General features: G+C 41.6%; 1 protein-coding gene across 9 annotated transcripts in view; it reads left to right on the top strand.

Annotated features, from left to right (window-relative positions):
- The window catches only part of St7 (suppression of tumorigenicity 7), a 234027-nt gene that overhangs the window by 187825 nt on the left and 18734 nt on the right, over positions 1 to 27468 (top strand). For 8 of the 9 annotated variants that reach the window (XM_035450733.1, XM_027389945.2, XM_027389946.2 and 5 more), the window contains 3 exons: positions 8874 to 8946; positions 10412 to 10514; positions 26284 to 26434. In XM_035450733.1, the coding sequence (XP_035306624.1) occupies positions 8874 to 8946; positions 10412 to 10514; positions 26284 to 26434 (327 nt within the window). Of the gene's footprint in view, positions 1 to 8873; positions 8947 to 9708; positions 9845 to 10411; positions 10515 to 26283; positions 26435 to 27468 lie in introns of those variants that run through there. The other variant, XM_027389950.2, reaches the window with a different exon arrangement.

Raw genomic sequence — 27468 nt, 5'->3', positions numbered from 1 at the left:
AAGGTACATAGCATTTACTTGCTCCAGAAACACCAACTGAAGTTCATATGGGAAGAAATAGCCACTGGAAGGGATACGGACTATAGTAGTGCTTTTAACCTAAGATGGAAAGGCTACTTCCCCCAGAAAGACGGGAGGAGATCCTTCCTGGAGGAGGATATCTGAACGGAAGTGGACACTGAAGGTGCTGACAAAAAAAGAGAACACGTACTAGCTGGGGCCATGACCAGTGTGACTTGTGTGAGAAATTCCCCATTTTCTACATTGTAAGGGGATGGACAAGGGGCACAGCAAATGGCAGAAGATACATAGGGTGAATTGCTCAGGGGACAGACCTGATAGGCTTTGTGCCTGGCTGGGATTTTGTTCTAGAGGCCTTTGAGAGATATAGAGGCAACCTCAAAGGAAAACTTCCATCAGAGCTCAGAGTGTAAAGAGTAGGATGGGCTCACACTCTGCCCTTGTTTGACACGAGGTGGTTTTTGGAAGTGAACATTGTGCCAAAGCTCTTAGACCTGAGACTCAAATAGTCTGAAAATAAACGATTTCCTGATGCTACAGTTGAACACCATTTCATCCAAGGTAGGGGGATTTGGTGGGCTTCGTAACTATCTGCTGAAGTCTGTAGGAAGTGGCATTTGGCTTTCTGCTTTAGACACGTGGCAACCTCAGTGTGGATGTTCTTCCATCTTCCAGATGAGCAAATCTTCCTGTTGTAAGCTACAGCCACATATGCTCTCTCAACCATAGGGAACCAAGGCCTATAAAAACAGCTACAGCCTCAGATCCTCTTCCAGGGAGTGTGCCTGAGACACAGGGAGGCTGCTTGGCCACACAGTCCATCAACACCTTCCTGCTTTTGCTGGGCTATATGACAACATGAGGATAACCACTCGGGTGGGGTGGAGGGACCAGGTGAAACACCCTAAAGGCTGAACCGTGAAACTCAAATTGTAGCCCTGTGAGTTCTGCTTGCTAATCAAAACATCTGGTAGCCTGGTACCTTGTGGGCACTTGAGTTACTGCTAAAGTTGTCCTACCCAGGAATGATATCCGGCTCTATCAAAAGGTAGATTCTTAAATGGAGAAGCTTAATCATAAGTAAAAGAAAGGAGCATTAGGCATAGAAATGCCCCTCGAATTTAAAAGAAACAATAGCAAAAGCCAAAGCCACACACTTTTTCTTTAATTCAGAGGGAAGATAAATGTGGACTCACAAATGGAGATTCATTGAACATAACTGACCTGCTGTTGATGGATTTAGGGTAGGGTATGTGGAAAAATGTCTTTTACCGGAAAATATTTTATTAAGTGTGGTTGACTCTGAATGATGAAATTGTAGTTACTCCCAGTGGAACAAAGTGCAAAGGAGACACGAGTGATTAAAGCATGAGATGAGCAAATGGCAGGGCTGCAGAGATGGCTCAGTTCTTGCTTCTAGAACACAAGAATCTGAGTTTGGATTCCAGCGCCCATGTAAAAAGCCAGTCAGTGCTATGGTGGCTTAGACAGGTAGATCACTGGGATTAATGGCCACCAAATCTCCAGATTTAGTGAGAGATCCCATCTCAAAGGAATCAGGTATGCATTGGTAAAACAGTACTCACAGTGTCTCCTTTGGCCCCTGTGGGTGCCCATGTGTACACATACATGCACCCCCCCCAAACACACACGCACATACACACATACACACATATTATACACACATACACAGAAAAAGAAAAAGAATGGAAATATCAGGATAACATAGCTAAGTACCTACAAGTGAGGTATATACCATTAAGCTGCTGTTTAGGGTAGTGAAAATCTTAGGGAATCTAAAGTGTGAAGCTATGGTCTATGCACAGCAGTGAATAAAATATAAGACATTGTGTGAGAGAAAATAAAAGCAAATAACACAACTGGTAGTTTTGACAAAGATATGTGCTACAAGATTGATTTTGCCAATTATTAGTTAATAGCTCTCATGAATTTCTCTTAGCCAGCCTGCTGGACTTTTTTCCGCCTCCCTCTCTACTCTCCCTTCCTTTTGTCTGTCTCTCTTAGATAGCAGCCCTAGGCTGTTTTCTAATTCTTTGCCTCTATTTCAGGGCAGTACTGTTTAGAGCAGAAAGTTTTGTGTTAATGTTAGTAAAAAGTCACAGCTACTCATTCTGTTTTTTATGTTCTCTAATGCTTCTGCTCCTTTTCTAAGAACAACTGCAAATAAGTAGATCCCAGCAAAATTCTAAAAAATCATAATTATGTGTTTTATGAGCATTTAGCAGAGATAGAGGTGACTGAAATTCCAGGATGTGTATACCAGAGAATCTGTAGCAAATAAACACAGATGAGATAGTGGCTGTGAAAATATTTATAGTATATACAATAGTATTTAAATGTTTATCTTATTAGTTTAAGTGGCCAATTTCTTTCATGTTTCTGAATTGGAGGGATGCCACAGAACTGATTATTTTTTGAAACAAAACATTTGCTAGTATTTTAAGTGCTATTCTTTTAGTTACCATGGAACATCATGATTGCATGTGTATTACTACAACCAGTTGCAAATTGTGGTAATCCCTAGAAGCATCGTCCCAGATTTCCTTTGTGGAATTACCATTGCCAATTTTTGCTGTTGTTGGTGGTTTTTTTTTTTATGAGATTTTTCTGTGATGCCAAGATGACTTGGAACTCACAATCCTTCTGCCGCAGTCTCCGGAGTGCAAAGATTATAGGCCTGAAGCCTATACACACCTGCCAATAGTTTTTTAAATTATCCTAGAGACAGTTAAAGATCACGTGAGATGATTTGTTTTTATTCAAGCTGTGACAGCAGCATATTTCTATACTCCCTTTGTAACAGCTTCTAATACATGTTGTTGTTGTACTGAAGATTAAATAATACCGAGGCGTTCCCCCTAGCACACCCTCAGTAACTGTTTTCAGCAGTTTGATGGATGTAGTGATGCCGAGAAAAAGGTGAGCTGATGGAACGCATTGGTGGAATCAAGCTGTGGGCCGCAGCTTGAATCAGAAAGTTGACTGATAAGCCAGACTGACATGCTGAAAGCACTAAAGCTAATGTTATAGATTTAATAAGATTGACAATTCAATGGAGTCACATGTCGAATCTTGCCTGGAGGTTTTCAAACTTCCAGAAAATTGTCATGGTTTCTGTGTGAAAAGAACAAACTTTGGCTGAAATCAATTTGAAGAGCTGGTAGCACTTTGTTGGGTTGACTACATAATCACAGGAACAAATGAGATCCCAGGTGCCCAGTGCTGGCCCTGGCCGGTGTTCATCAGGGCATTAGTGGTAGTGGCTCCCTTAAGCTTCTTCCTGGACAGGTGTGGGGGCAGTGTGAGGCTCGCTGCTATTCTCAGTTCTCACTTCATAAACCACCCATGGCTCAGGAACAGAACTAGGTAAAAGTTCCACCAGTTAAAAAACTAGAGGCTTTTCCCCCCCCAAAAAAAACTGGTTTAAAAGAGAGACACAGACACAGACACAGACACAGACACAGACACAGACACAGACACAGACACAGACACAGACACAGACACAGACACAGACACACAGACACACAGACACACACACACACACACACACACACACACACACACACACACACAGAGAGAGAGAGAGAGAGAGAGAGAGAGAGAGAGAGAGAGAGAGAGATTTTAGTCACCTTAATGTTTGTAGGACTAACTTGGGAAATAAATAACCCTGTGCTGTCTTGTCATAGAAGGCAAAAGTAAATTTTAGGCTTGTAGAGAGAAAGCCTAGGTGGAGGTTGGGGCAAGTTATAGAAGGCCAATAAAAATGTGAGGAAGATCATGTTGTTAAAAGAAATGACTTTGGATTATCAGTTTTAGCAAAATAAACTATTCCAGAGGTAGAAATTACACAGTCACATGCAGTCTTATACAGACTGGGGAATGACCTGTCTAGGATGTGTGTGTGACCCAACTAGGATGAAACAGAACTTCCTGTCATTTCTGAATATTGCCTCATGTCCTCTCCAGCTGATAACACCCCTCCATCCCCGAGTAACTACTTCCTGTTCTCTACCATCAGATAAGAATTTTGAAAGATTTGTGGATCTATGTGGAGACATGTTTTAGCACTGCCCTGAATTTAAATATTTAACTTTTAACCCAGCCATTTCATTTTCAGTCACACAAGAGAAAAAAATGAGAATTTTTACAGTGTACATAATAAGCAAAGTCATGACATCCTTCATTATAGTAGGCTGAAGTTAGAAAGCAATCCAAATATCCATTAATAAGAGAATAAGTATCTAGTGTATACACACAGTGAGTAGTATTCAGCCATGAAAGGGAATGGAATTCTGTACTATTATGTGGATAGATTTCAGAAATTCTATAGACTTCCATTTGCATGAGTTCAAGACTATAACTTTTAATGAAGATTTTGATGACTGTTTGATTCATATATTTGCATTCATGGGGAGATTCCTTCCCCTTTCAGAAAAGGACTTAGATAAACACAAGTTGGAGATAAGTAGAAGAAAAATTAGACAAATACCAGCAGTTCAGGTTGGCTCATGAGAAATATGAGAAATATGCCATTAGCATACCTTGTTTCTATAGGGAGTAATTGGGTGAATTGAGTGCGTTTGTTTTTGAATTATAATACTCTCTCTCTCTGTGTATGTAAGAGAGTTCTCTCTCTCTCTCTCTCTCTCTCTCTCTCTCTCTCTCTCTCTCTCTCACACACACACACACACACACACACACACACACACACACACTTTTGGTTTGAGCCTAGGGCCTTGCACATGTTAACTGTATGATGTGTCACTGAACTATATATACCCTAACCAAAATTCCAGTTAAGAGAATTTTATGGTAATTATTGATAATTCCCCTTATAAAAGGCAGAAAGCCACTGCAGAGTTAGTCTGCCATCACAAAACAAAGTAAATACTTAGAGTTATGTTTTAGTCTCTTCCGCAGAATAAAATTTCTGCACAAGTTCCTGGCTATCTGAGCATTCAGATAACTTGTTCTCTTTACAAGTAGCTCTTCACACAGCTACTACCATTTCCATGACAAATCTGATGGTCTCTTTCTTTATCTGGTCATTCTATCCTCTTCCATAGCAGCAAAGCATGAAATCAGAGGGGCAAGCAAAACTGCAGAAAACAGATTTGTGACCACCATGTATGGGAAGGGCAGGGTGGAAACAGCATAAAAGGCGAGCAAGGGAATTCTCTGTCACCATGGAATAGTTCTTTATCTTGGTGTTAGGGTTACATGCATGTAGATGTTACAGATACATATTTAAGAACATGTAAGATGGTGGAATGGAGCAAAGTCAGTGTATTCAAATGTCTTTAGCAATGTCAGTTTTTGGTGCTTGGTAGTATGGTTATATGGAATATAAGCATTTTGGGAAGTTGAGTGAAGCACTCAAAGTTCTTTGTCTATTTTCACGTTTTACTGCACTCATCAAATTAGCAAAAATCACATAAAATTGTATTAGGCAGCAGTTACCAAGTCCCAGCTTGAGACAGGGCCAGGAATCAAAGAGGCCTATAATAAATTAACCCCTCCTAGTTTCTTTTCTTCTTCTCTTCTCTTCTCTCTTTTTTCTCTCATCTCTCTTGTCTTCTCTTGTCTTCCCTTCCCTTCCCTTCTTCCTTCCTTCCTTCCTTCCTTCCTTCCTTCCTTCCTTCCTTCCTTCCTTCCTTCCTTCCTTCCTTCAAGACATGGCATTTGTTAGCTTTGTAGACCAGGCTGGCCTCAAACTCACAGAGATCTGCCTGCCTCTGCCTCCTGAGTGCTGGGATTAGAGGTGTGCGCCACCACCGCCCGGCCCCTTCTGGTTTCTTAAAATGAGCCCAAATGTCAGCTTCTGCCTCTGACTTGGGAGTGAGTAGCTAAACTATGTTAAGGAGGAGATATCCTGCAGCAAGCACAATGCAAAGGGAGCATTCCAGCTTTCCCTGGGAGTCTGAGTACTGTGCATCTGTTAGATGTGCAGGTTGACGTGCTTGATGCCTCTATCTGTTGTCCGTCCATCTGTCTCTCTGTGCCTGGCTCCACCAGGGTGTTTGCTCAAGAACCTGTTTCATACATTCTTCACAATAGATTTCTCCCTCTAGCAGTGCTGTTGATATTTACAACTTTAGCAAGCTGTAGGAAGAGAGAAAAGCAGTGGAAACCATGCCTGTCACACACAGTGACAGTGTAACACTGTTGAAGGTATTTAGATATTATCCAATCTTCATATCTTTGTCTATTAAATGCATCTGAAATTAAGAATGCATATCAGATCAATATTTCAAGGTCATCCTCAGCTATGTAATGATTTTGAGGCCAGCCTGGGCTACATGAGATCCTACCTGAAACAAATGAACAAACACACAAAGAAAAACCATTTGTAGTATGGGTGATGGTGGTGGTGGTGATGATGAAATTTTGCTTGAATATGTGTTACGATAAATCTTTCCACCAAAAGCCGCTGAGCCCCACTGCCACGTGTACGCTTTATGCCAGCCGCCTGCCCGAGTTAGGGCCCAAATGAATACACAGAAACTTGTATTAGGTACAAAGCTGCTTGGCCAATGACTAGGATTCTCATATGTTAGCTCAGTCTTAACTATCATAAATCTATATATGTTATAAGACTTATCTTATCGGACACCTTATTGGCGTCCCTCCTTGCTGTGGATCACATCGTGCCGCTGGAGCAGGAGCAGAGGGGAAAAGAGGGCCCTTCCTGTTTCTTCTTCGCTTAAATATGAGTCTCTTTGCTATGTCACTTCCTGCCTGGATCAGCACTTCTCTACTACATTTCCCAGAATCCTCTTTGACTTCTAGTCCCGTCTAATTTATTGTCTCATTGGCCAAACAGTATTTTATTCAACAATCAATAAGATAAACATACACAGTACATTCCCCATCAAATATGGATTCTGAGATCTAGACTGCAAAGCCCTCCTTCCTTTTCAGTTCAGTTCTGTTTTCTTATTGTTACCAGACAACATCTAGGAAAGGCTAGATCTGTTTGTCCCACAATAGAAGCCAATTAATCCAGAGACAAGGCTGTGGCAGAGGAACTTTATTCCGATCTGCTAGCTGATGGCAAGAGGCAAGGACCATCTTGTCTGACAGGGTCATCTGCTTGGAGGCTCATGTAGGTTAGTTAATATGGGAGATGGGTGATCATGGTCTCTATACAGCTTCTCACACATGTATGTATATACATACATACACACATACACACATACATACATATATCTGATTCTAATGGCCCGGAGATGCATTTCAGTTCTGCACATTCTAAGAGCTAAGACAATTGTTGTCCCTCTAGCTGCCTGCCTCACTGAGTGGTCCTGACACATGACACATGTATGGAGTAGAGTGGGCAGCTCCCCCAGGCACCATGCCTGGTCATGGTGCTCAGGAGCAAACTACTTCCTCCTTACCGAGGGGCCAAGGTCAGCTGAGATGAAACAGGAGTCAGCTGTCTAATCTCAGTACTTGGCTCCAGTATTTTCCGTGATTGATGTGGTTTACTACTGTCATGAAACTCTCAAAGAGGAATTTCCCAGGCTAGAATTAATGGTGAGTACAATTGTGGGAGAGGAATCACTTTTCTTTCAAGGAATTACGTTCTTCTGCTGTCATTGGCTAATTACGAGATCCCTTTACAGCTTTCCCATGTAGTCCTTGCAGAGTTGCAGACAGCCCTACAGGGCATTTCGGATATGAAAGGTGACTTTTGAGGCATGTGGGAGAAAGCATAGTTGTAATTGCCACTAGTGGCCAAGCTTTCTTTGCTTGGTCACTAGAGGCAATTATGTTTATGTTGAATTAAGAAGATATTTTGGGGACTGGCAAGATGGTTTAGTAGGAAAGGGTGCTTGTTGGTTGCCAAGCCCAACTGCTAGGGTTTGACCCCCAGAACCTACCATGGCTCAATGAGAGAAAATGGACACCTGTAAGTTGTGATCTTCACATAGGTACTGTGAGACACACACACACACACACACACACACACACACACACACACACACACACACTCCTTCCAAATCAATTTTATTTGTTAAAAATGAATTATTTCTGTGTCAGTGTAAAAATTTGGTTAGCAAATGCTAAGGAAATATAACTCTCCTTTTTTGAAAAGAAGGGAATTCGAATTGAAATAATACCCCCCAAACCATCCCCTTCAGTTCATTTGCATTGAGTTGAGCTACTCCACCCCTCCATCTGTAATTTCTAGGAACATTATAAAATTGTCTTTCTAGGTGACAAATTAATCTTTAATATGAAAGGATATTGACCATGACTTGAATGAGAAAGCTTGGGACACTTTTCAAAATGTTTGCTACATGGACCCTTTACAAACTATATGCACCAGAGAGAGCCCTATGTCTCCTTGACTGTGACTTGGATTTGTAAAAAATACCATTTAAAAATATGTCTGGATTTCTGAAATTTAATACAAAGCAAACCTGTCTTAAATTAATCTAACTTGTTCAGCTGTGTGGGTATCTTAAACTCAGATTAATTTTTATAACTGACAAAAGGTCCTATTTACATTTTATGTCACAGGTATTTGTGTAATAACTATATCTATATGTTTATATTAATTTTCTGCTTAAAATCAAGGTATAAGATGCATATTTTAAAATACAAGATGATTTCAAAAGATTTGGGTCAGGTGGATTTTAAACATGAATTATAGACAAAATAACACAACATGTTGACACAGTAAGAAAGAGCTGGGGTCCTTATGTAATAGCCTAAATATTCTTAGTTTGTACTGTCTTGAACTTATATGATTAATCTTGTGCTTTTAAAGCATTGTCTCTTTGATTGCCGATTGACAAGATTCTTGCTCTCTTTTTCTTGGACAGATATAAGCTTACCAAAGTCGGCAACAATATGCTACACAGCTGCCCTACTCAAAGCAAGAGCAGTGTCTGACAAGTAAGTGAGTGGTCACTTGTGTGGCTCCCAGTGCTGGCCAGATGTGAGGAGACCTGTTGCCTCTGAGGGCTTCCTCCAGAAATGTCTCTTGGTCCTTGTGACCTTGCCTAAAAGCATGCAATTCCCCATAAGCAGCTGATCTTTTACTTCACTACTAGAAGGAGGAAGTGTTTGTCCCCACTTATTTTAAGGGTGTGTGGTTCCTAATACAGATTGACATTCCTCTGGGGTGACTTTTTTTTCTTACTTTTTAATTTTTTTGTCAGACAGTAGAACCAAAAGGACTGCTTGGGGCTTGGGACTTACACAAAAGTTCTGTCCCTCTACTCGTTTTTTTTTTTTTTTTTTTTTTTTTTTTTTTTTTGTGTGTGTGTGTGTGTGTGTGTATTCCCTTCCCTTCTGTCTGTTCCTGGGCCCTACAGTGTGGCAGTGGGGATGATCCCCTCCAATTCTTTCCCTCAGCACTCCTGGTCTGTTTACTTTGAGATGCCATTTCAGTGGGACATTTGCCCATTCTATTCAGGCAGGTGACTATGGCACATAGACACTCCAAAAGATGACCAGGCAGGTTAAAGAGAACAGATGGATTCAGTGTTTTTGAGTTCATAAATGCTTACGTCTCCCTGATACAGTCTAGCCCCTTTGTAGCATCTGAAAGCAGAGAGTAGGTAGCAGCCCCTGCCGTGTCAGACAGGTTTGCTGTTAAGTGTATGTGCACTTCAAGACTGGAGTAATTTTCTTTCATTCTTTTTTATCCTGTAGATCGCCAGTACCTACTGCAACATCTTTTCTCCCTACACAGCGACTCCAGCTTGGGAGGGCAGGGCCAGGGTTGTCACAGCTTCCCCTGTGGTGTCTGCCTGCCAAGCACAGCTCTGGAGTTAGCCCTGGGTGTGAGGTGAGAAAGAGATTGCATGGTCTGGTTTTTTTTTTCATTCCCTTGGACGGGTGTCTTGCCCACAGTTTGGACATGCACACCCTCCTGCTGGAACGGCTCACGCAGGCTTGCCTGTTGCTGAAGCTGTGGGCATTAGCCTCCACCACAGCACTGACATTGGGTTGGGAGCCTCCCTTCAAATTCTCCCCAGTTCTGTTTTTAACCAAGTAAGCTCTTCTGTAAACTAGTTTTCTCTTTTTCCTACACTGTCTGCCCTTGTCAGTCCTCCCTCTGCTCCTACCTAAGCAGGTACCTTGCAGAAAATTTAGATTAGCTATTTAGACAGTGAGTTGACAGCTGAATATACTTCCTGCCGCCATCCAGTGTACGCACGCTTTCTGCTTCTGCTGGGTTTTTTTTGTTGGCCTTGGTGGAAGGGGTCACTCAGAGGTCCTCTGTAGAGGAAGTTTGGAGAGCTTGAGCCATTGGCTCACTGTGCTCCTAGGGGCCCTTGATGTATACTTGCTCCCTGGGTAGCTGCCCAAGCAGTGGTCCCAACTGCATGATGTTTGTCTTTCTGCTTTTCAGATTCTCACCCGAGGCTGCATCTCGGCGGGGGCTGAGCACAGCAGAGATGAATGCAGTAGAGGCCATTCACAGAGCTGTGGAATTTAATCCGCACGTGCCAAAAGTGAGTCTTTGGATCCCCTAGGAGCTCATTATGATAGTAGAGAAAGCATTTGCTAACCACAATGCCCTCTCCCCAGGTTCCCCAGTTATAAAGCAATGAATTGCAACCAACAAATGTTGGGACCTGTGCAGTCAATAGGCATTTATAGCCTCATTTTTGAGCAAAAACTACACTTAAGGGAACTTGGGGGAGGGGTCTGATTTCAGGGTAAACATAATAAAATAGACTGATAGACCTTGTTTAGGCAACTAGGCTCAGAATGTTTAAAATCAGCTGAAGTGAAGATCCTGTGAGTTTGATAGGAATTTTACACCAGGTTTAGTCTTGTGTGAGGCAAATTCTGGAAATAAACCTTATGTCCAGAACTCTTTAATAACACCAATTAATGTGACATTCTGTGTCTCTACAGGTAAATGTAGGTAATCAGTACTGGCTAGAAAAAAACAAACAAACAAACAAAAAAACAGGAGAAACCCCATCGAATGAAATGTTTTGAATTGTGAGCGCTACTTTAATACTTACGCACAGTGAAAGGGTTTCTATTCATGGTTAAACCCATGATACACAGTTGGTAAATGCTCGATATTTTTCACATACTCTTTCAGAAGTTGATTTTAACAGAATCAAACAAAGTCAAAAGATATTTCTGGAATGTTTTATTCATGAGCTGAATGTATATTTGGGGCTTCCCTGACATTATCTGCTCTGTGGTAGGTATTTAGCTGTGGGTCTATTTCAGTCTGTTGATATTAGGCACTTTTAGACTCTAAGAAACTAACCCTGCAGCTCACATCAGATGTCACATGGCATAACGTATTTGAGAAAATATCTGATGAAGACCTCTTGGTGCAAATGATGAGGAAATTCTGCTTGCATTGTGACAGTGCTACAGCGAGAGGGTGGAGTGAGTGTGTGTGTGTGTGTGTGTGTGTGTGTGTGTGTGTGTGTGTGTGTGTATGTATGTGAGAGATGTGTGGAGTTACCTATTTTAATTTATTTTGTTGATATTGAAAATGGTAGAGATAAGTGATCTAATATCATTCCTGAGGTTTTACTTAAGTCTAGGCTATGTTTTCACTTAATGGGAAATTGAAGAGTGGTCCTGAGTGGCATTTTTGCATAAGGATGTATTTAACCACTCCAGTGCTAGTGGCCAATCAGCAAAGTATTTACAGAGGCTTGGGGGTTATATGTAGGATGCTATAAGCATGAATCTTTATACAATATTTTGAGCCTAAGCCAAAATGTTGATTGAACTCTGATTAAAATGTAAAACTAGTCATAAAAGTTGTTTTCAATTATAGTAAAGTGAAGTCATCTCTTAATATTTATTGGATACTCCTTCAAACTACAGAGCTATTCTGTAAACATAAGTAAGGCTCTTTTGTACTAATTATTGAGAAACAGAGTCCAGAGATTCTGAGGTAAAAACTTGGGTTCAAGTTCTGGCTGTCATTTACCCCACCACAATACCTTGGAATCAAATGACTCTGAACTCATCTTCTAAATGATAAAAATATAAGCCTTGCCTATCTTTTGGGATAAGGACCAAATAAGATAAAATATTTGAAATTTTTGCAAAACACTTGTCTTAGTCACTGTTCTATTGCTGTGAAGAGACACTATGACCAAGGTACTATGAAAGAAAGCATTTAATTGGGGGCTTGCTTGCAGTTTCAGAGGATTAGTCCATTATAATGCAGGGAGCATTGAGGTATGCAGGAGCAGTCCCTGAGAGAGACATCCTCATACATAGGCAGAGAGGAGGTGTGTGTGTGTGTGGGGGGGCAGAACACTAGCTCCTTGTGGGCTTTTGAAATCTCAAAGCCCACCCCAGGGACAAGTGACACACGTCCTCCAACAAGCCCACATCTATTCCAACAAAGCCACACCTCCTAATCTTTTTAATTATACCAAAGAATTCCACTCTGTGGTGATTAAGCATTCAAATATATCAAATTTTTGAGGTTATGGAAGCTTCAAACCACCAAAATACTTGAATACCATGTGTGTATAAATGCTTAAAGTAATTGATATTAGCTTGTTAGGGGCCCCTCAAGCCTAGGAAACAGGTCCCAGTTTCTCCAGTTACTCTACTAAGGGCCCTATAAAATCCTGGGTAGGGAATTTGTACTGTTCTTGTTGTTTAGATATTCTGGTTGTCATTTAATTCTATGATAATGGAAATCATTAAAGTTCTTAGGGATAGTTCAAAATTGCTTTGGAAAAAATTGGCAGTTGACACTTCTGCCAATTATAATTGTTCTAAAAGTGGAAAAATTTCAAATGTTGCTTTAATTGATACATGGTAATTGCATATATTTATGAGATATAATGTGGCATTTCAATCCATGTATACAATGCATAATAAACTCATTAAGGATATTGTCTTCTGTCTCATCTCAGACATACAGCGTTTCTTTGGGAACATTTCAAATATTTAATCTCCCTCCATTTTCTAATCATGAAAGCAGAGAAGAGAGTTTATTATGCTTTTAATCCCTGCTTGGGCAAGATTTACTGATTTTGGTTCAAAGTTGAAGTCTGTCATGGTCAGGGGATGGTAGATTCTGTGAAGCAGAGAGACAGACAGAGAGGGAACAAGTGAGGCAGGCAGGGAGGCGGGTGAGAGAGAAAGAGTGGATTATGAAGGGAGTAAAGCTATGTGGTGCAGCTGGTGTTTCCCTTTCTTCCATCTGGGCTTCCAGTCTATGGAGTGGTGCTGCCACTGTTTCTGAAAATACCCTCAAAGACACGCTTAGAGCTTCTTCAGTCTCCTAGGTGCTTCTCCAGTGAAGTCAGCTACCGAGATGAACCATTACAAATTTACCTACTGACACTCAAACCCATGTCTTAAATCACATCAGTCACCTTTGGGTCCCAAAAGGCTCCTATCCCTCTCTTTCTTTTAAATGTGTTCGTACATGGTCATGTGTGTAAGTTCATATGTGTATGTAGTCCACATTTGTGTGGAAATTAAGGGACTATCTCAATTGCTGTTCCTCAGGTGCCTTCACCTTTTTGTTATTGCCATTTGGTTTTTGTTTTTGAGACAAGGTCTCAGTGGCCTGGAGCTTGTCAAGTAGGCTAAGCTGACTGGCCACTAAACTCCCAGGATCCACAGGTTTCCACTTCTCCGGCATTGGGAATGTAAGTGCTTATGGCCACACTCAGTACTTCATTTTTGTGTGTGTGTGTGTGTGTGTGTGTGTGTGTGTGTGTGTGTGTGTGTGTGTGTGTGTGTGTCAGGGGTGGGATATCAAACTTTGGTCCTCTTTCTTGTAAGGCAAACTCTTTCCTAACTGAGTTAATACCCCAACTGCCATGTCCTCCTTATAATACAGAACGTATCCAGTCTATCTCCAAAGCTCAAGCTCAAGGCCTCCTCTGGGATTTGACACAAAAGGTTAACCTTGAAGTCCTTTAAAATAAAAAAAAATACTCTGAGTACACAGTGGCACAGAGTGGCATTCCTATTTCAAAATGCCAGGATAGGGAAACAGAAGAGGGATTGGACCAGAGCAAGACTAAAACCCAGGTAAATATTTAATCTCAAAACTCTGTGTTTGGCGCCTCAGTCACATGGTAGCATGACATGCATTACCAAGGGCTGTAGCAGCCCATCCCTTCCTGGCTGTAGCCCACAAGGCCTCCCTCCACGCCTGCAATTTCCTTTCATATGTTCCCAGTTCAAGTCTGACTCCCAAGGGTCTCGGTTCCACATCTGGCTGTACCACCATCATAGCTTCCCTCCTCACCCTCTCCAAGGCTACCCAAAGAAAAACCAACCCTGCCATGTATTACTTGGGCTCCTAGGCCTTTCTTGGAAATTAGTAAGAAGATTACATGATCTATCATTTTTACTTTATGCATATGTGAAAAACTGGCACAGTGTGTATGATTCTTTGGACAGGACCTGCCAGGAGAAGGTCCCCAGGACCACAGCTGCAGGAGCCTCTGAGAGCCCAGATGACTGAACATGAGAAAACACTTCCTGTAGTCACTATGTGCAGGGGAGAGAACTGGAGTGTCTGCTTCTCAAAGAAAAATCTTTCCAATTAGTTAAAACTTTTATTCCTGTAATCCTGGGATAAATGGGGTCTGGACCCTTTCTAAGATGTCCTCAAAGCATGCTTCTCACTGTCCTGATACCGAGTATTTAGTTTCTTTTTAATGATCCTGTCATAATTTCTTTGGCCTCAGAATTATACATGGTTCCCGAATGCACAAACGGCAAGCTTTTCTAAAGTTTTCCACTGTGCTTTTTCATTACGGTTGTCACTATAAACTTGGCTAAAATCAGCAAGCAGTTACTATGCTATCACCTGAATTACTGGCTGCCTTGAGATTCCTTTTACCAGATGATTAGATTCCCATCTTTAAACTCAGTCTGCCTGGTTTAGAGTACTACGATATGGATAAAGATTTAGAGAAATTATTTGTCACAATGTAATGCAAATGGCCTCCAATTCAATTCCTATTGATTATAGTCTTTACTGTCTATATTCCTAGGCATTCTCATCTTATGAGCCTCTACCAGAATGCCTACTAGTCTTTGCTTGTAACATTCTGTCTAGCCTAGCTAGACAAATATTTCTAACTCCTTACTACAAAGCAGTTCCAAAGTCTTCTAAACCACATGGTCAAATATCACAACAATGATCCTACTTCTCTAGTGTGAATTTTCCACATTGAATTATTGCCCCCTGGCAAAATAACCTGATGGAGCAATTAAAAAGAGAGACTATTTACTTTGACTAATAGTTTTAGCCCATCATTAGGGGAGGAGCATAGCAGAATGGAACAGCTTGCATCATGGCAGCTAAGAAGAGCAAAAATAGGAGTGGGGAAATAAGAGCAAAGAAGGAAGGGAGAGTGGGGAGAGACAGACAGAGATGTATACAGTCATGCGGCTCAGCTTCTTTCTTTTCTACTTCTCTTTCATCAGGGCCCCTAGCCCAAGGGATGCTGCGGCCCATATATATGCAGGGTAGGTCTTCTCGTCATAGTTAATCGTCTCTGAAAATGCTCCCAGGCATACCCAGAGATGTGCTGTACTAATTGCCTAAGCACTTCTCAACCCAGTCAAGTTGACAGGCAGGATTACCATCATAGGTAGAGTATCTCGGTTCACTTTTTCCCCCTTTACTGGTGATTGTGCTGTTGGAGACTTCTGTTTATATTTCCCAAGCTAAGGTCTCTGGTGTTCTCCCACTTGGTGTCCATTCTTGTTATTAGAGGGAAACCCCCCCTGCTCCAGAAGAGGCATTCCTCCTTCACCTAGCGCTACTGCCTCCCTTGGTTGCTCATCACGATAGCTTGTTAGAACTGTCTGCTTACCCAGCATCACTCTGCTCTAACAGAATGATCAGGAGGCACCCTGCCAGTTTCACCCTGCCAATTTCACCTCATTGTGAAGGAGATAATTTTATTTTATGATTTTTTCTTTCTTTGTTTGTTTTTTGAAGACAGTGTTTCTCTGTGTAACAGCCCTGGCTGTCCTGGAACTCACTTTGTAGACCAGGCTGGCCTCAAACTCAGAGATCCACCTGCCTCTGCCTCCCTCCCGAGTGCTGGGATTAAAGGCGTGCGCCACCCTGCCTGTTTTAGGGATAATGTTCTCGTTGTTGTCGATTAGCTTCTGTATTCTCCAGTGGTATCCAATTCTAAAGTTGAGTATTTTGTACTGTGACAGTACAGTCAGGTTCATTTGGAGGTCATATACTGTGCACCAGGCACTGGGACACCGATCACAACAGGACCCATATTCTTGAATTTATAGACCAGACAGTACCTCTGTGAAACAGGAAGCTTGTTGCAGGGACCTGAGGAAGGAAGGTAGGGAGCTCACCCTCAGAGTTAGCACAAGAGACTTGGCTGTTCTTGGTCCTGTGATTACTGTTGTAAACATTTTCCACATGGTCAGCACTGTGGGGCTGTCTTGACTGTATGCAGAAGAGCAAATTGTCTGATGTGCTCTGAAAACTCAAGCATCCTGAACTCTAGAATTGAGCCTTGGCTGACAGGAAAGTGATGGAGTCAGTCACCAGAAGAGCTCCCAAGTCCCATGTTCTCTGCTCCACTGGCACTGTCCCTGACTGCTCAGCTTCCTGAGACTACTCACAGTAGTTTAGCTTTCATTGCCATCGAAGCACAGAAATGAAAACATTTCTCCCCTACTGCACATGTGTGAAGCCTTAACTAGCAGGTAAAATTAGAGCTACTCTGGTTGAATCTGAGGAGTCTACTAACCCAGCATGTCAGTCGGCCTCCCAGCAAATGAGACAATCAGCCTAGAAAATGGAAAGATTTGATTACCTTGAACTTCATGAGGTTCTGGTCTAGTGGTGGCTGTCCATGGCCTTTACATCACGGTAGAAGCTCACGGAGGAGTGGACTGTCTATCTACTAGGTGCAGGGAAACAGAGACAGGAGCTGGAATCCTGGGAGCCCTTCCAGGGCTCACCTGAGTGGTCTAACTTCCTTTGCACTAAACTCCCCCTTAAATGTTCCGCCAGGTCCCACTAGTTCCATGGGCTAAAGGCCATACCTTTCACACATGGCATTGGGGACATTTCATAGTCACACTCTAGTACCAGCAGCTCAAAGTACCTGTGAATCTAGTCTAGAGAGCAAGCATCAGATACGCAAGGGCCACCACTATCACAGAAATTCTCAAGTTACTGTGATCCCACCCACAGAACTAGAGGGGACCCACACCCACTCTGAAGGAATAGATCGGACTGAAGAACCATAGCTGTGGTGTCAAAAAATTTTGGGTAGAATATTCAAGAAAAATCATAAGCAGCCATTGGGAAAGCTTTCATCTTAATTTTGCCTGAAGTCTTAAACCACTGAGCCATGTTTCCTTGTCACTGGGCCCACCCTGAGGCAAGAGGAGACAATGGCATTTGCTTAGCGAAGGATGTTTGCCACATCACTGAAACTCAGTTTACCCACAGGACAGCCTGTTCTGCTCTGAATATGACGTAAGGACTTCACCTAATTGATCAATAAGTTTTTAAACCATTGTCTAGAATATGGAAAGACATGAGAAAATAGAGATATAAGGATAAAAGTTGTTATGACAGAATGCATTCCTTTCAAAATTTACCCCCCTTTGCATGTAAAACGTTCATCAATTGTCAATTTAAAATCTCATTTCACTGTGATTTCAAGAGGCTTGTGGAGGAAAAACATCTCAGTAATTGTATATGCTAATAAGCAGTCTGCAGGACGTTGTTAGCATGATGGAAATTCTACTTCTTGCAAACACTAAAGCAGTCCTCTCTATCTATCTTGGTAAAGCTGATTGACAGAGGAGAAAATTGCTCTTTAATCTAATTTAGGAAACAATGTGTCATGAGTTTTAGCATTTAAAGGCATTTGAAGCATGGAAGCAGAAATTCAAAATACCCTGGCAGATGGTCTTTGATATTGTATATCGATAGTATGTTGCATAAACATTATTTCAGTATATGTTTCTTTGAGCCATATTTTGTTCCAAAGCCCTTTTGCAAGACAGTAAGGAGATACATTAAACACAACCCAAAGGAAAGTGAACAGAAAACAGTTTTAAAGTTACATTTCTCAAGAACAGAAAGTTTCTTAGGAGTCTCTAAAAAAGCATGCTGCTGCTCCTTTGAAGGTATCCCCAGCCAAGGGCACAAGTTGCCCCCACCTCAACCATCAGGTCCCTTGGCTTCTTCTTAACCCTCATTCTATTCTTTCTCTCCTCAGCCTTTGGTCCACTGGTGGACCTCCACCCTTTGTCTTTAGGAAGTGATAGGTATTAACCCCAAGGCATCTTGGATGTTTGTGCTGGACCAGTGAGACACACATCCCGCTTCCAGCCACTTCTTATACCTTGAGACAGCCTCAATTCCGTATCTTATGAGTTGTAGGCAATCCTGACTGTGTCCTTTCTGTTTCTTTATCCTGGCTGTAGGCAGAGCCTTCTCGTGCTTAAAACTCTCCTGGACAGTTTCCTAGATTCCATGGCTCAGCTCCTGCCTGTGTTCCCAAATGCCTGGATCTGTCTCCAGCTTCTTTCACAGACTTTAGACCTAGCACCTGAATCCTACAGGCCATCTGTCCAGGAAAGTTCTGCATATCCTTTACGGTCTGCTTGTCACGTCCCCCCTGTAAACCACTTCTTCTGCTGGTGTTGGAATTCCAGCTGAGGACCTTCTCTGAGTCTGGGTCCTAAGTGGCACACGTCCAGAGTCATGCTCCTTTTTCCCACTCTCATGTCTGTCAGACACCCGAGGGAGTCCCTTGCTCTCCTGTCAGTTTCTCCTTGGCTATGACAGGAGCTTTATCAGGGTTTTCTAACTTCTGACTCTTTCCTGCTTGTTGATCAGGCACATGATCCCCTCTCCAGTTTCTCTTCCAGTCTTAGCCTGTTGCTGTTTTTGTTTGGTTTGTTTTTTTGTTTTTTGTTTTTGTTTTTGGTGGGTTTTTTTGTTTTTGTTTGTTTGTTTGTTTGTTTTGGTCGTTTGTCATTTTAGAAGCTATAAAGTGTCTCAGACCTCTTTCAGGTCTCGCTCCACACACATTTCCCAGGGTTATTCTCCATCATTTATTCAACATACACCTCTGAACACTATTCTGTGTCTGAAAGTTTGAAAACCAGTGTAACTGTCCCACAATCAAGGGCACACTGGAGGATGTCTTGAGTGGTCTTACCTTGTTTCCCTTCCTTGAATAGCATCAGAAAGGCTTCCTTCTAAAGGCAACTGCTTTCCCATGCAACTTGTGCAGCCTTGGGCAAGTTACTGAGCCTGCTGAGCCTCCCGTTCCCCTATGGGTCTCCATGGTTTACTTGTCATGTGTTCATGTAAGTGGTTACTCCTACACTAGCACTCACACTTCACCAGACCCTAAATACCACCTATTCCCTTTGCTGCTTCAGGGCCGTCATCCAGCCTTGCTTCTGGCCGTGGCACGCCTCCCATCCATGTTTGCAGGGCAAGCTCTTGCTTATTTAATCTCACTGACATCACCCCACTTTGATAAACCTCAGCTCCAGTCTGTGTATTTCCCTGTTAAATGTGTTCTAATATCTTTCCCTATGCTTGCTCTTGCTCTGCTTCCTGCTTTTCCACACAAAGGTTAAGGGGAGTCAAGGATCAAGGCAGAGGCATAATAACATTTTTCACATTTATGCCCATGGGGTAAATTTTGGATACTTGGATATCTTTGTCTTTGGGGTACACTGTGTACACTACAAGATCTGTGTGTTTGAGATACACCAGGTGCACTCTTATTGCCCCTTTACACAGTCCTGTCTGTGTTCTTGGAGCCCTGTGTGTCCTTCTATGTCTTTGGATAAGCTGTGGCTACTCCCATGTCTATGAACCTGCAAAATATCATGGGTATGCCCATCTCTGTCCTCAGCACCTACTTTAGCATTCTCATAGGGAGAAGCAGGTACCTGTGGCTGTAGATCGGGGGTCATTTCCACTCAGCCTTGCTTCATGCTTATTTCTGTTGCTGCCATAGCCAGTTTTCTTCACAGATTTGCTACTATGATAAAACTTCTTTATGTGTTTCACCTAGAAACAGATTCAGTTATGTGTAGAGACCTCCCCATAAATCAGAACTCACCTTTACAATAATATGAGCATTTCTCCTTTTACTAACAAGTAAAGTGGTCTTCTGTTCAGCAAACCCAGCTGTTCAGTGAATACATACATATGCATGGGTACCTATTCATAGGTACTTTGTAAATGCTTTCCATATTATCATATGTCATTTCTAACTTTAGCACCAATAACATGTTTTGCTGTTCAGTTTATACAGATGAACAAACTGAAGAGCAAAGAAATTTGATACCATACCCAAGGCCATAGCAATGTAGTAGAGCAGGACCCCAAACAGTAGTTCATAAAGGCAGGGAGGTGGAGCATGGATCCCAGTATGGATCCCTGGTATGGATGGACACCTCCTTCTCGCGACAGTGCTAGCTGAATGGACCAGTTACTGGTGATATTTAATCCTGTTACATATGTTATTGAGTCCAAGGAGCAGTCATCAATGAACTTCAGCATAATTGCTTCTATTCCAAATGGCACTAAGTTTTTCAAAACCTAAGTATACATTTTCTTTGAGAAGAATTTTATATATGACTATACCATATTAACACCATTTCTACCCCTCCCTTTGCCCTTGAGCTGCTCTGTTTCCCAGAACCCATTTTGTGGTTCATAACCACCTGCAAGATCAGCAAGTTCTCTCAACTGTTTATGCATACGGATATCTAAATGAAAATAATGATGTTTATTACCCAAAATCTAGAAATTATAACACAAAGAAATTAATCTCCCATAATAATAAATATTTAACTACTCTTAACTTTTAATCTGTCATTTTCCAATGCTTCTTAATGTCCAAACATTTTATTGTCTTAATAATCTATTATATATAACATGACAGACTTTTTCGTTTTGCAATATATCATCAGATTTTCAATACACATAAATATTCTTCTACTCTTGGGCTTTGGAGAGCAACTTGATAGCTGTCACCTAAATTTGCTGTAACTTAATTATCCTGTTTTTCATATTGTATTTATGCTTGTATTCTTACTGATTGTTTTCATATGATTTATGGTATTGTTGGTACTGAACATTCTAGAAATATAAACCGATTAATTCCTTTGCATTAATATCTATGTGAAGGATAACTTTGGGGTCATTTTTCCTCAAGTTACTGTAGAGTTTTATACCTTGAAAAGGGAAACTTTGGCAGTCTGTCCCTTGGAGTAGATTCTAGACAGCTTTCCTCGTAAATGAGCCAGCCTCTTCTCCATGCCTGCGGAAACAAGCACCACTCACTCACACTCCAGAGCCCTCAACTTCTCTATGTATGATCTGGCTTTACGTGCTAATGTACTGGACATAAGGAGCACAATTCTGACACAAATTGACTTTGAAAAGTTGCTTCCGAAACCTTTAGAAGCGCTGTTCTTCAGCTAGTGTGGTTGAGAATCTGGGAAGGAAGTTAGAGGTAGGATGCCGGCAAGATAGCACAGAATGCTGACTTAGCTAACAGAAGCCAAGTCGCTAATACAGACAGGCAGAGCGTGTTCTCTGATTTGCAAAGTGCAGTTAGCCTAATTGATTTCTGCATATTTGTGGATAGAGATCTGCCCTCTTCCATTTATTTTTCTCTTGACAAGTGGGATGTGAAATGTTGTTCCATGCCTTTCTAATTTAAATGTTGCACATGTTGAGACCTGATATTGCCAGCCATTTAAAGCTTGGCCCCAAACATAGCACATTGTTGCTATTAGTCTTCATCGGTTGGTTACAGCCAACATTCTGTTTGGAACTCTAAAGGACTATAAATCTCCTTTATAGATATAACCTATTCCTGCCATAAAGTAGATGCAGTCAGAAGGCAGAGCTAAGTCTCCTAGGTGAGTGCTTGTTGACCTCATTAGATTGACCAGGTCAGGAGCTTCCACATTGGGAGCTTGAATTTAAGTTAGCATATATGTGCAAGGTGATTAAAAGGAAGCACTGAGAAATTAGCACAAAGATGACAAAGTCCATGTCCTTGAGGATTTTGTGACTGAGCTGACAAAAGGACACATGTAACTAAGGGGTTACATGTACATACATCAGGGTCAGACAGAGCTTAGAGGGGAACTAAGTATCGCCTCACAGCCTATGTAGTGGGCTCTGGATGATGGTTGAAGCCACATGCATGCATTGAATTCAGTTTGCCGACTGAGTACGGACTCACATTTACTATCACTCTCCAAGTGCATGTAGATGTCCTGGTGTCAACAATGCTTTTAAATAAAATTTTGTATTATATTTATTACAGTTTTTATTATAATGTGTTCATTTTCAATGAGTATATGTTCCTACCATGGGTATCTATAGATTGTCTTCTTATTGTTTGATAATTCCATACATGCATACAATGTAATTTTAATTTAATTTAATTCCTTCAAGTTATTTCCCCATCCAGCCAAATCAACATCCATTTTTTTTCTCTTTCTCATTAGAAAACAATAGGACAAAACCACTAGAAACTAAAAATGGCCAAAGAAAAAGGATCAGAAACACACTTAGGTGTGGAGACACACATGCTCATACACAGAAATTACATAAAAACAGAAAGTTGGAAACCATTATATATAAGCGAAAGATCTGTAAGGTCAAAAGATGCATAGCTAAGGCATTATGAGACAAACACCCTCCAAAATTAACATAGAATTTGTTTTGTGTTGGCCATGGGAGCACGGGGCCTGCCTTTAAGTACAGTTTGTAATACCCAGTGAGGCTACATTGGAGAAAGATAATTTTTCTTCTGCAAGTGGTTGTTAATTGAAGATAACTTCTGGGTTAAGGATAGGAGCTTGTGTCCACTTCAGTATCTCAGCAGTGGGACCCCATTTGGCTTAGACCTGTGCAGGCCTGTGTATGCTTCCATAGTCTCTGTGAGTTCATATGTGCATCAGCCCTGTTGTGTCTAGAAATCCTTGTTTCCTTGTGTCCTCCATCCCCACTGGCTCATACAGTCTTTCAACTTCCTCTTCTGCAAAGTTCCCCGAGATCTAAGGGGAGGGATTTGATGAAGGCATAACATTTAGGACTGAGTGGTCCAAGGTCTCCCATTCTCTTCACATTGTCCACCTGTGGGTCTCTATGAGTTTCCATTAGCTGCTGGAGGGAGCTTCTCTGATAACAGCTGAGCAGGATGCTGATCTATGAGAATAACAGAATGTAATTAGGGTTCATTTTATTGACATATTCCTTTAGCAGAACAGTAGCATTTGATTTTCCTATAGGTCCATAGCCAATCTATTCTCAAGTTCTTGGCCACCTGAGCAGTGTGTGGCATGGATCTCATCTCCTGGAGTGGGTCTTCAGTACAACTAGACAGTGGTTGGTTAGTCCAACAACTTTTGTGCCACAGTTGCACCAGAGTATCATGCAGACAGATCATCACTGTAGACTGAAGAACTGGTAGCTGGGTTGGTGGTTACCTTTATCTTCTAGTAGTATGTAGAGTACCTTCCAGTACCATGAATACTAGTCATTGAGAGGGTAGGCTCTAGGTAGGCATTGGGAGGGTAGGCTCTAGGTAGTCATTGGGAGGGTAGGCTCTAGGTAGTCATTGGGAGGGTAGGCTCTAGGTAGGCATTGGGAGGGTAGGCTCTAGGTAGGCATTGGGAGGGTAGGCTCTAGGTAGGCATTGGGAGGGTAGGCTCTAGGGAGTCATTGGGAGGGTAGGCTCTAGGGAGGCATTGGGAGGGTAGGCTCTAGGGAGGCACCAGCGCAACTTCTCCATGCTCATCAAGCTTTATATGATGTGGTTTGAGCAAAGTCACTCCCATTCCCTCTGCTCCAATTCCTTTCTAACCTCCTCTTCCCATTATCTTCTCCCAACATCATGTCTTTGTTTTTTTTTGTTTGTTTGTTTTGTTGGTTGTTTTTCCTCCCACTGAATTTAATCACCGCTGCCAGTAGGTGTATGGGTCCAGAACTATCAGTGAAGCATGGATACCCTTTTAGGAGCCAAGTCATCAGTTTCCAGTAGTTCCACAGCTAGGCGTGAGACTTTGTGATCCCCGCCCTCCTCCACGTTGGGATTTTTGTCCCGTGTGATCTTGTGCTGGTTTTGTGCCCTTATAACTGTTGTGAGTTCCTATGTCCAATTGCTCTGCCATGTCCTGGAAACACTGTTTCCTTGTCGGCATTTATTAACTCTGGCTTTATGGTCTTTTCCTCTGCCCTTTCTTTGATAATGCCTGTGCCTTAGGAGGAGGTATGATATAGATGTGACATCTATGGCAGTCTCTTGTTCTCTGCATGTTGGCCAGTTGTGAGTCTCTGTGTGAATTGCCATTACTGATAAAAGAAGACTGTCTGTTGAGGGCTGAGAGATGCACTAACTCATTAGGCTAAAGATAAGTCATTATGATTCAATTTAATACTATATATGTTTGGTAGAATAAAAATAGTAGGTTTTCCCCAAGGTCTGTGGCCTACCTCCAGTCCTAGGTTCTTAGCCCTGATAACAGTACTGGGCATGAGTTCTATCTAAAAATTGGCCTAGTTATTTGTAGACTGTAAGCCCCTGACTACAGCACCTCTGTTCAAAAGAATATTCTATAATAATGGGAATGTTCCTTAAAAGTTTTAATGCAGTAGTAAAATTAGCCATGTGCAGCAGCACTTGAGGACATGAAACATGGAGACTGGAATCTGAATTTTATGTTGTTTAGTTTTAATTTAAGTAACCACATAACCACCAGACAGGACAATTGACAGAACAGTTAGTAATTTTCTGAACCCTCTACTCATGTTTTCTGTGCCCTATATCCTAGCTTGCTTTGACCTGCAAATAGGGAACATGTGTAATGAAGCAGTTTTAAGAGCTTTCCCTAGTCATAGAAATAAACGGAAAAGCAGCTTACATTTTTCCCTCACCACCATCTGGTTCTCTGCAACATGACAGAGATTTCATTCTGCTTGGGTTGATTAAACCATTTTATTCACATTTGGTTTATTTCAAGATTCATATAGCTCTTTCCTCAGTTTTGAAGTTGACTAATTGGCAGGGTATTTATGAATAATTATTAAAATCTCAGGTGAAGATCTTCTTCCAAGGCTTTTGTTAGATAAGATTTGCTCCTCATTAATTTTGCTGAAGATTACTGATGGTAACAAAATGGTCTTCCTATGTTTTCTTACTCTAAAACACTATAGTCCATAGTGCATTGTATGACTTCTAGATCTTTCTGACGATTCATAGCTTTGGGACCTTATTACAGGCATTATGTAAACCACAATGGACTCTCTTAAGGTCACAGAGTCATGGGAGGATAACCAGCTATCTCTGAGTGTAAAATACACTTTTTGTATTTATATTACAGTTAATTTTGCTTGTTTATTTTTTGAGACAGGGTTTCTGTGTATGATAGCTCTGGCTGTCCTAGAACTCACTCTGTAGACCAGGCTGGCCTCAAACTCATTGAGATCCACCTGCCTTTGTCACCCTAGTGCTGGAACTAAAGGTGTGCACCACCACCAACCAGATTTATGTTTTTATTATAACTATAGTGTTAGTTGGATTGATAGCATTACTTTTCCCCCCAGACAATTTTTGTCTTACACTGCTTTAGGACAAAACATAAGAAGAAATCGGTAGCCTCCAGTACCTCTAGTCCCTCAAGTCCCTCCAGCCTGTGGGAAAGATCTAAAAGTCCCTTTCAGCTTGGAGTCTGTATTTAATTCTCTTGGATCTTCCTACACACATGCTGACGACACCTTCCTTGTTCCCACATCTGAGAACTATCAATAGTTCTTTTCAAAAAGTGAAATTTTTCTTGATCTGTCTGTATAGGAAAAAATATATGGGTAGTGCTACTCAAAGTCAAATCTCTTTAGTGCAGGTTTAGCCATATAACATGTTTGATTTTATGTATTTTCATTGTGGTTACAACATTATACCAAATTATTCTTCTTCTACATTTCCCCTTTTGCTGTTTGAGCCTGTATTCCTCTCTTTGAGTAGAATATTTTAGCCTACAAGTCTCTGATCTTCATGGAAGGAAAGTAGTGCAAAGCTAATCACCTGCCAACAAACTGGATATTGCTGGGTGTTTCAGTAATTGCCATCAAATGTAGCAATGAGGCTGCAGTTTTGGAGAGATGTTTGTGAATGGTGGTTTCTGGGAAATGAGTCTATTCACTAATTCCTAATCACTTTCTGTTAACACATCTGCCTCATGCTTTTTTCATTTCAGTATCTACTAGAAATGAAAAGCTTGATCCTCCCGCCAGAGCACATCCTGAAGAGAGGAGACAGTGAAGCAATAGCATATGCATTCTTTCATCTTGCACACTGGAAGAGGGTGGAAGGGGCTTTGAACCTCCTGCATTGTACGTGGGAAGGCAGTAAGTAATTTTTTTCTTTACACATTCTTTAAGAACATAGAGTGCTCGAACTATTTTTGCCACAACAGTTCATAACGAACAATGAGAATTTGCGTGCCTGGCTTTTGTTTCCAGTATATCACATTATCAGGGCAGCTGATTATTTGATACTCCAGATCCCCAGAGATGGGGTGTTGCTGAGGTGGTGCCACTTCTAGGTTAGAAATGTACCTTCATACAAGAGATAAGTAACTCTGGGTACTCTAGAGGAGTTCTGTACCATCTTAAAAAACCTCCCTGGAGATCTGCACAGCCCATGGACATCATAGTAACCTTTGCATTAGGCTTAGGCCTTGTGTTGGACTTTCCTATAGCCTTGGTTGTAGAGTTGGATTCAAGCCACAATTATCCCGCACCGAAGTAAGAATTACCAAACATTGCTAGCAGACAGCACCACGGCAGATGAGGCATCATCTTCCCCCAGTCTGCTGCTGCTGGATTAGCCTTCCTGAGTCCACCCCGACCTCCTAGCGTAGCGCTTACACTGTGCACATAGAGAAAGTGTTTCCAAGAGAGATCAAGCCAGTGTTTAGTCTGGGCTCTGAACACACTTGAGCAAACAGGAACGCTTTCATACTCCCTGGTCTGAGGGCAGTGGCTGGTCTGCCTCTTTAGTGTTGGAACAGTAGAATCATGGAAAACAGACATCACCAAAGGACATTGTGGAAAGAATGTAACAAGGAGATAGGTCAGACACACCTGGTGGACGGACCATGGGGTCTGGCCACTGTCCTTCTCATTTCCCATTGTTCCTCTGGGTTTCACCAGAGATCACAGCAGAAGAGAGCTGAAGGCCAGCTTCTTGATGGAACACAAAGATGGAAATAAGTAGGAATTCTGTCCCTCTTCACCCACAGTTGTTTCACAGGGAACTTTTTATTTATAGAACACATGTCTTCTGTGTTAAGAAACCAAAGAAAAATAAAAAGAACACTCCCAATAAAAAAATTATTAGCAAAAGCACCCCAGATACGTTTCAAAACAATAGCATGCCC

Source organism: Cricetulus griseus (assembly GCF_003668045.3).
Source record: "Cricetulus griseus strain 17A/GY chromosome 1 unlocalized genomic scaffold, alternate assembly CriGri-PICRH-1.0 chr1_0, whole genome shotgun sequence".
NCBI lineage: Eukaryota > Metazoa > Chordata > Mammalia > Rodentia > Cricetidae > Cricetulus > Cricetulus griseus.
Note: the sequence above shows the minus strand (reverse complement) of the source record. Positions and strands in the feature narration are given on the sequence as shown.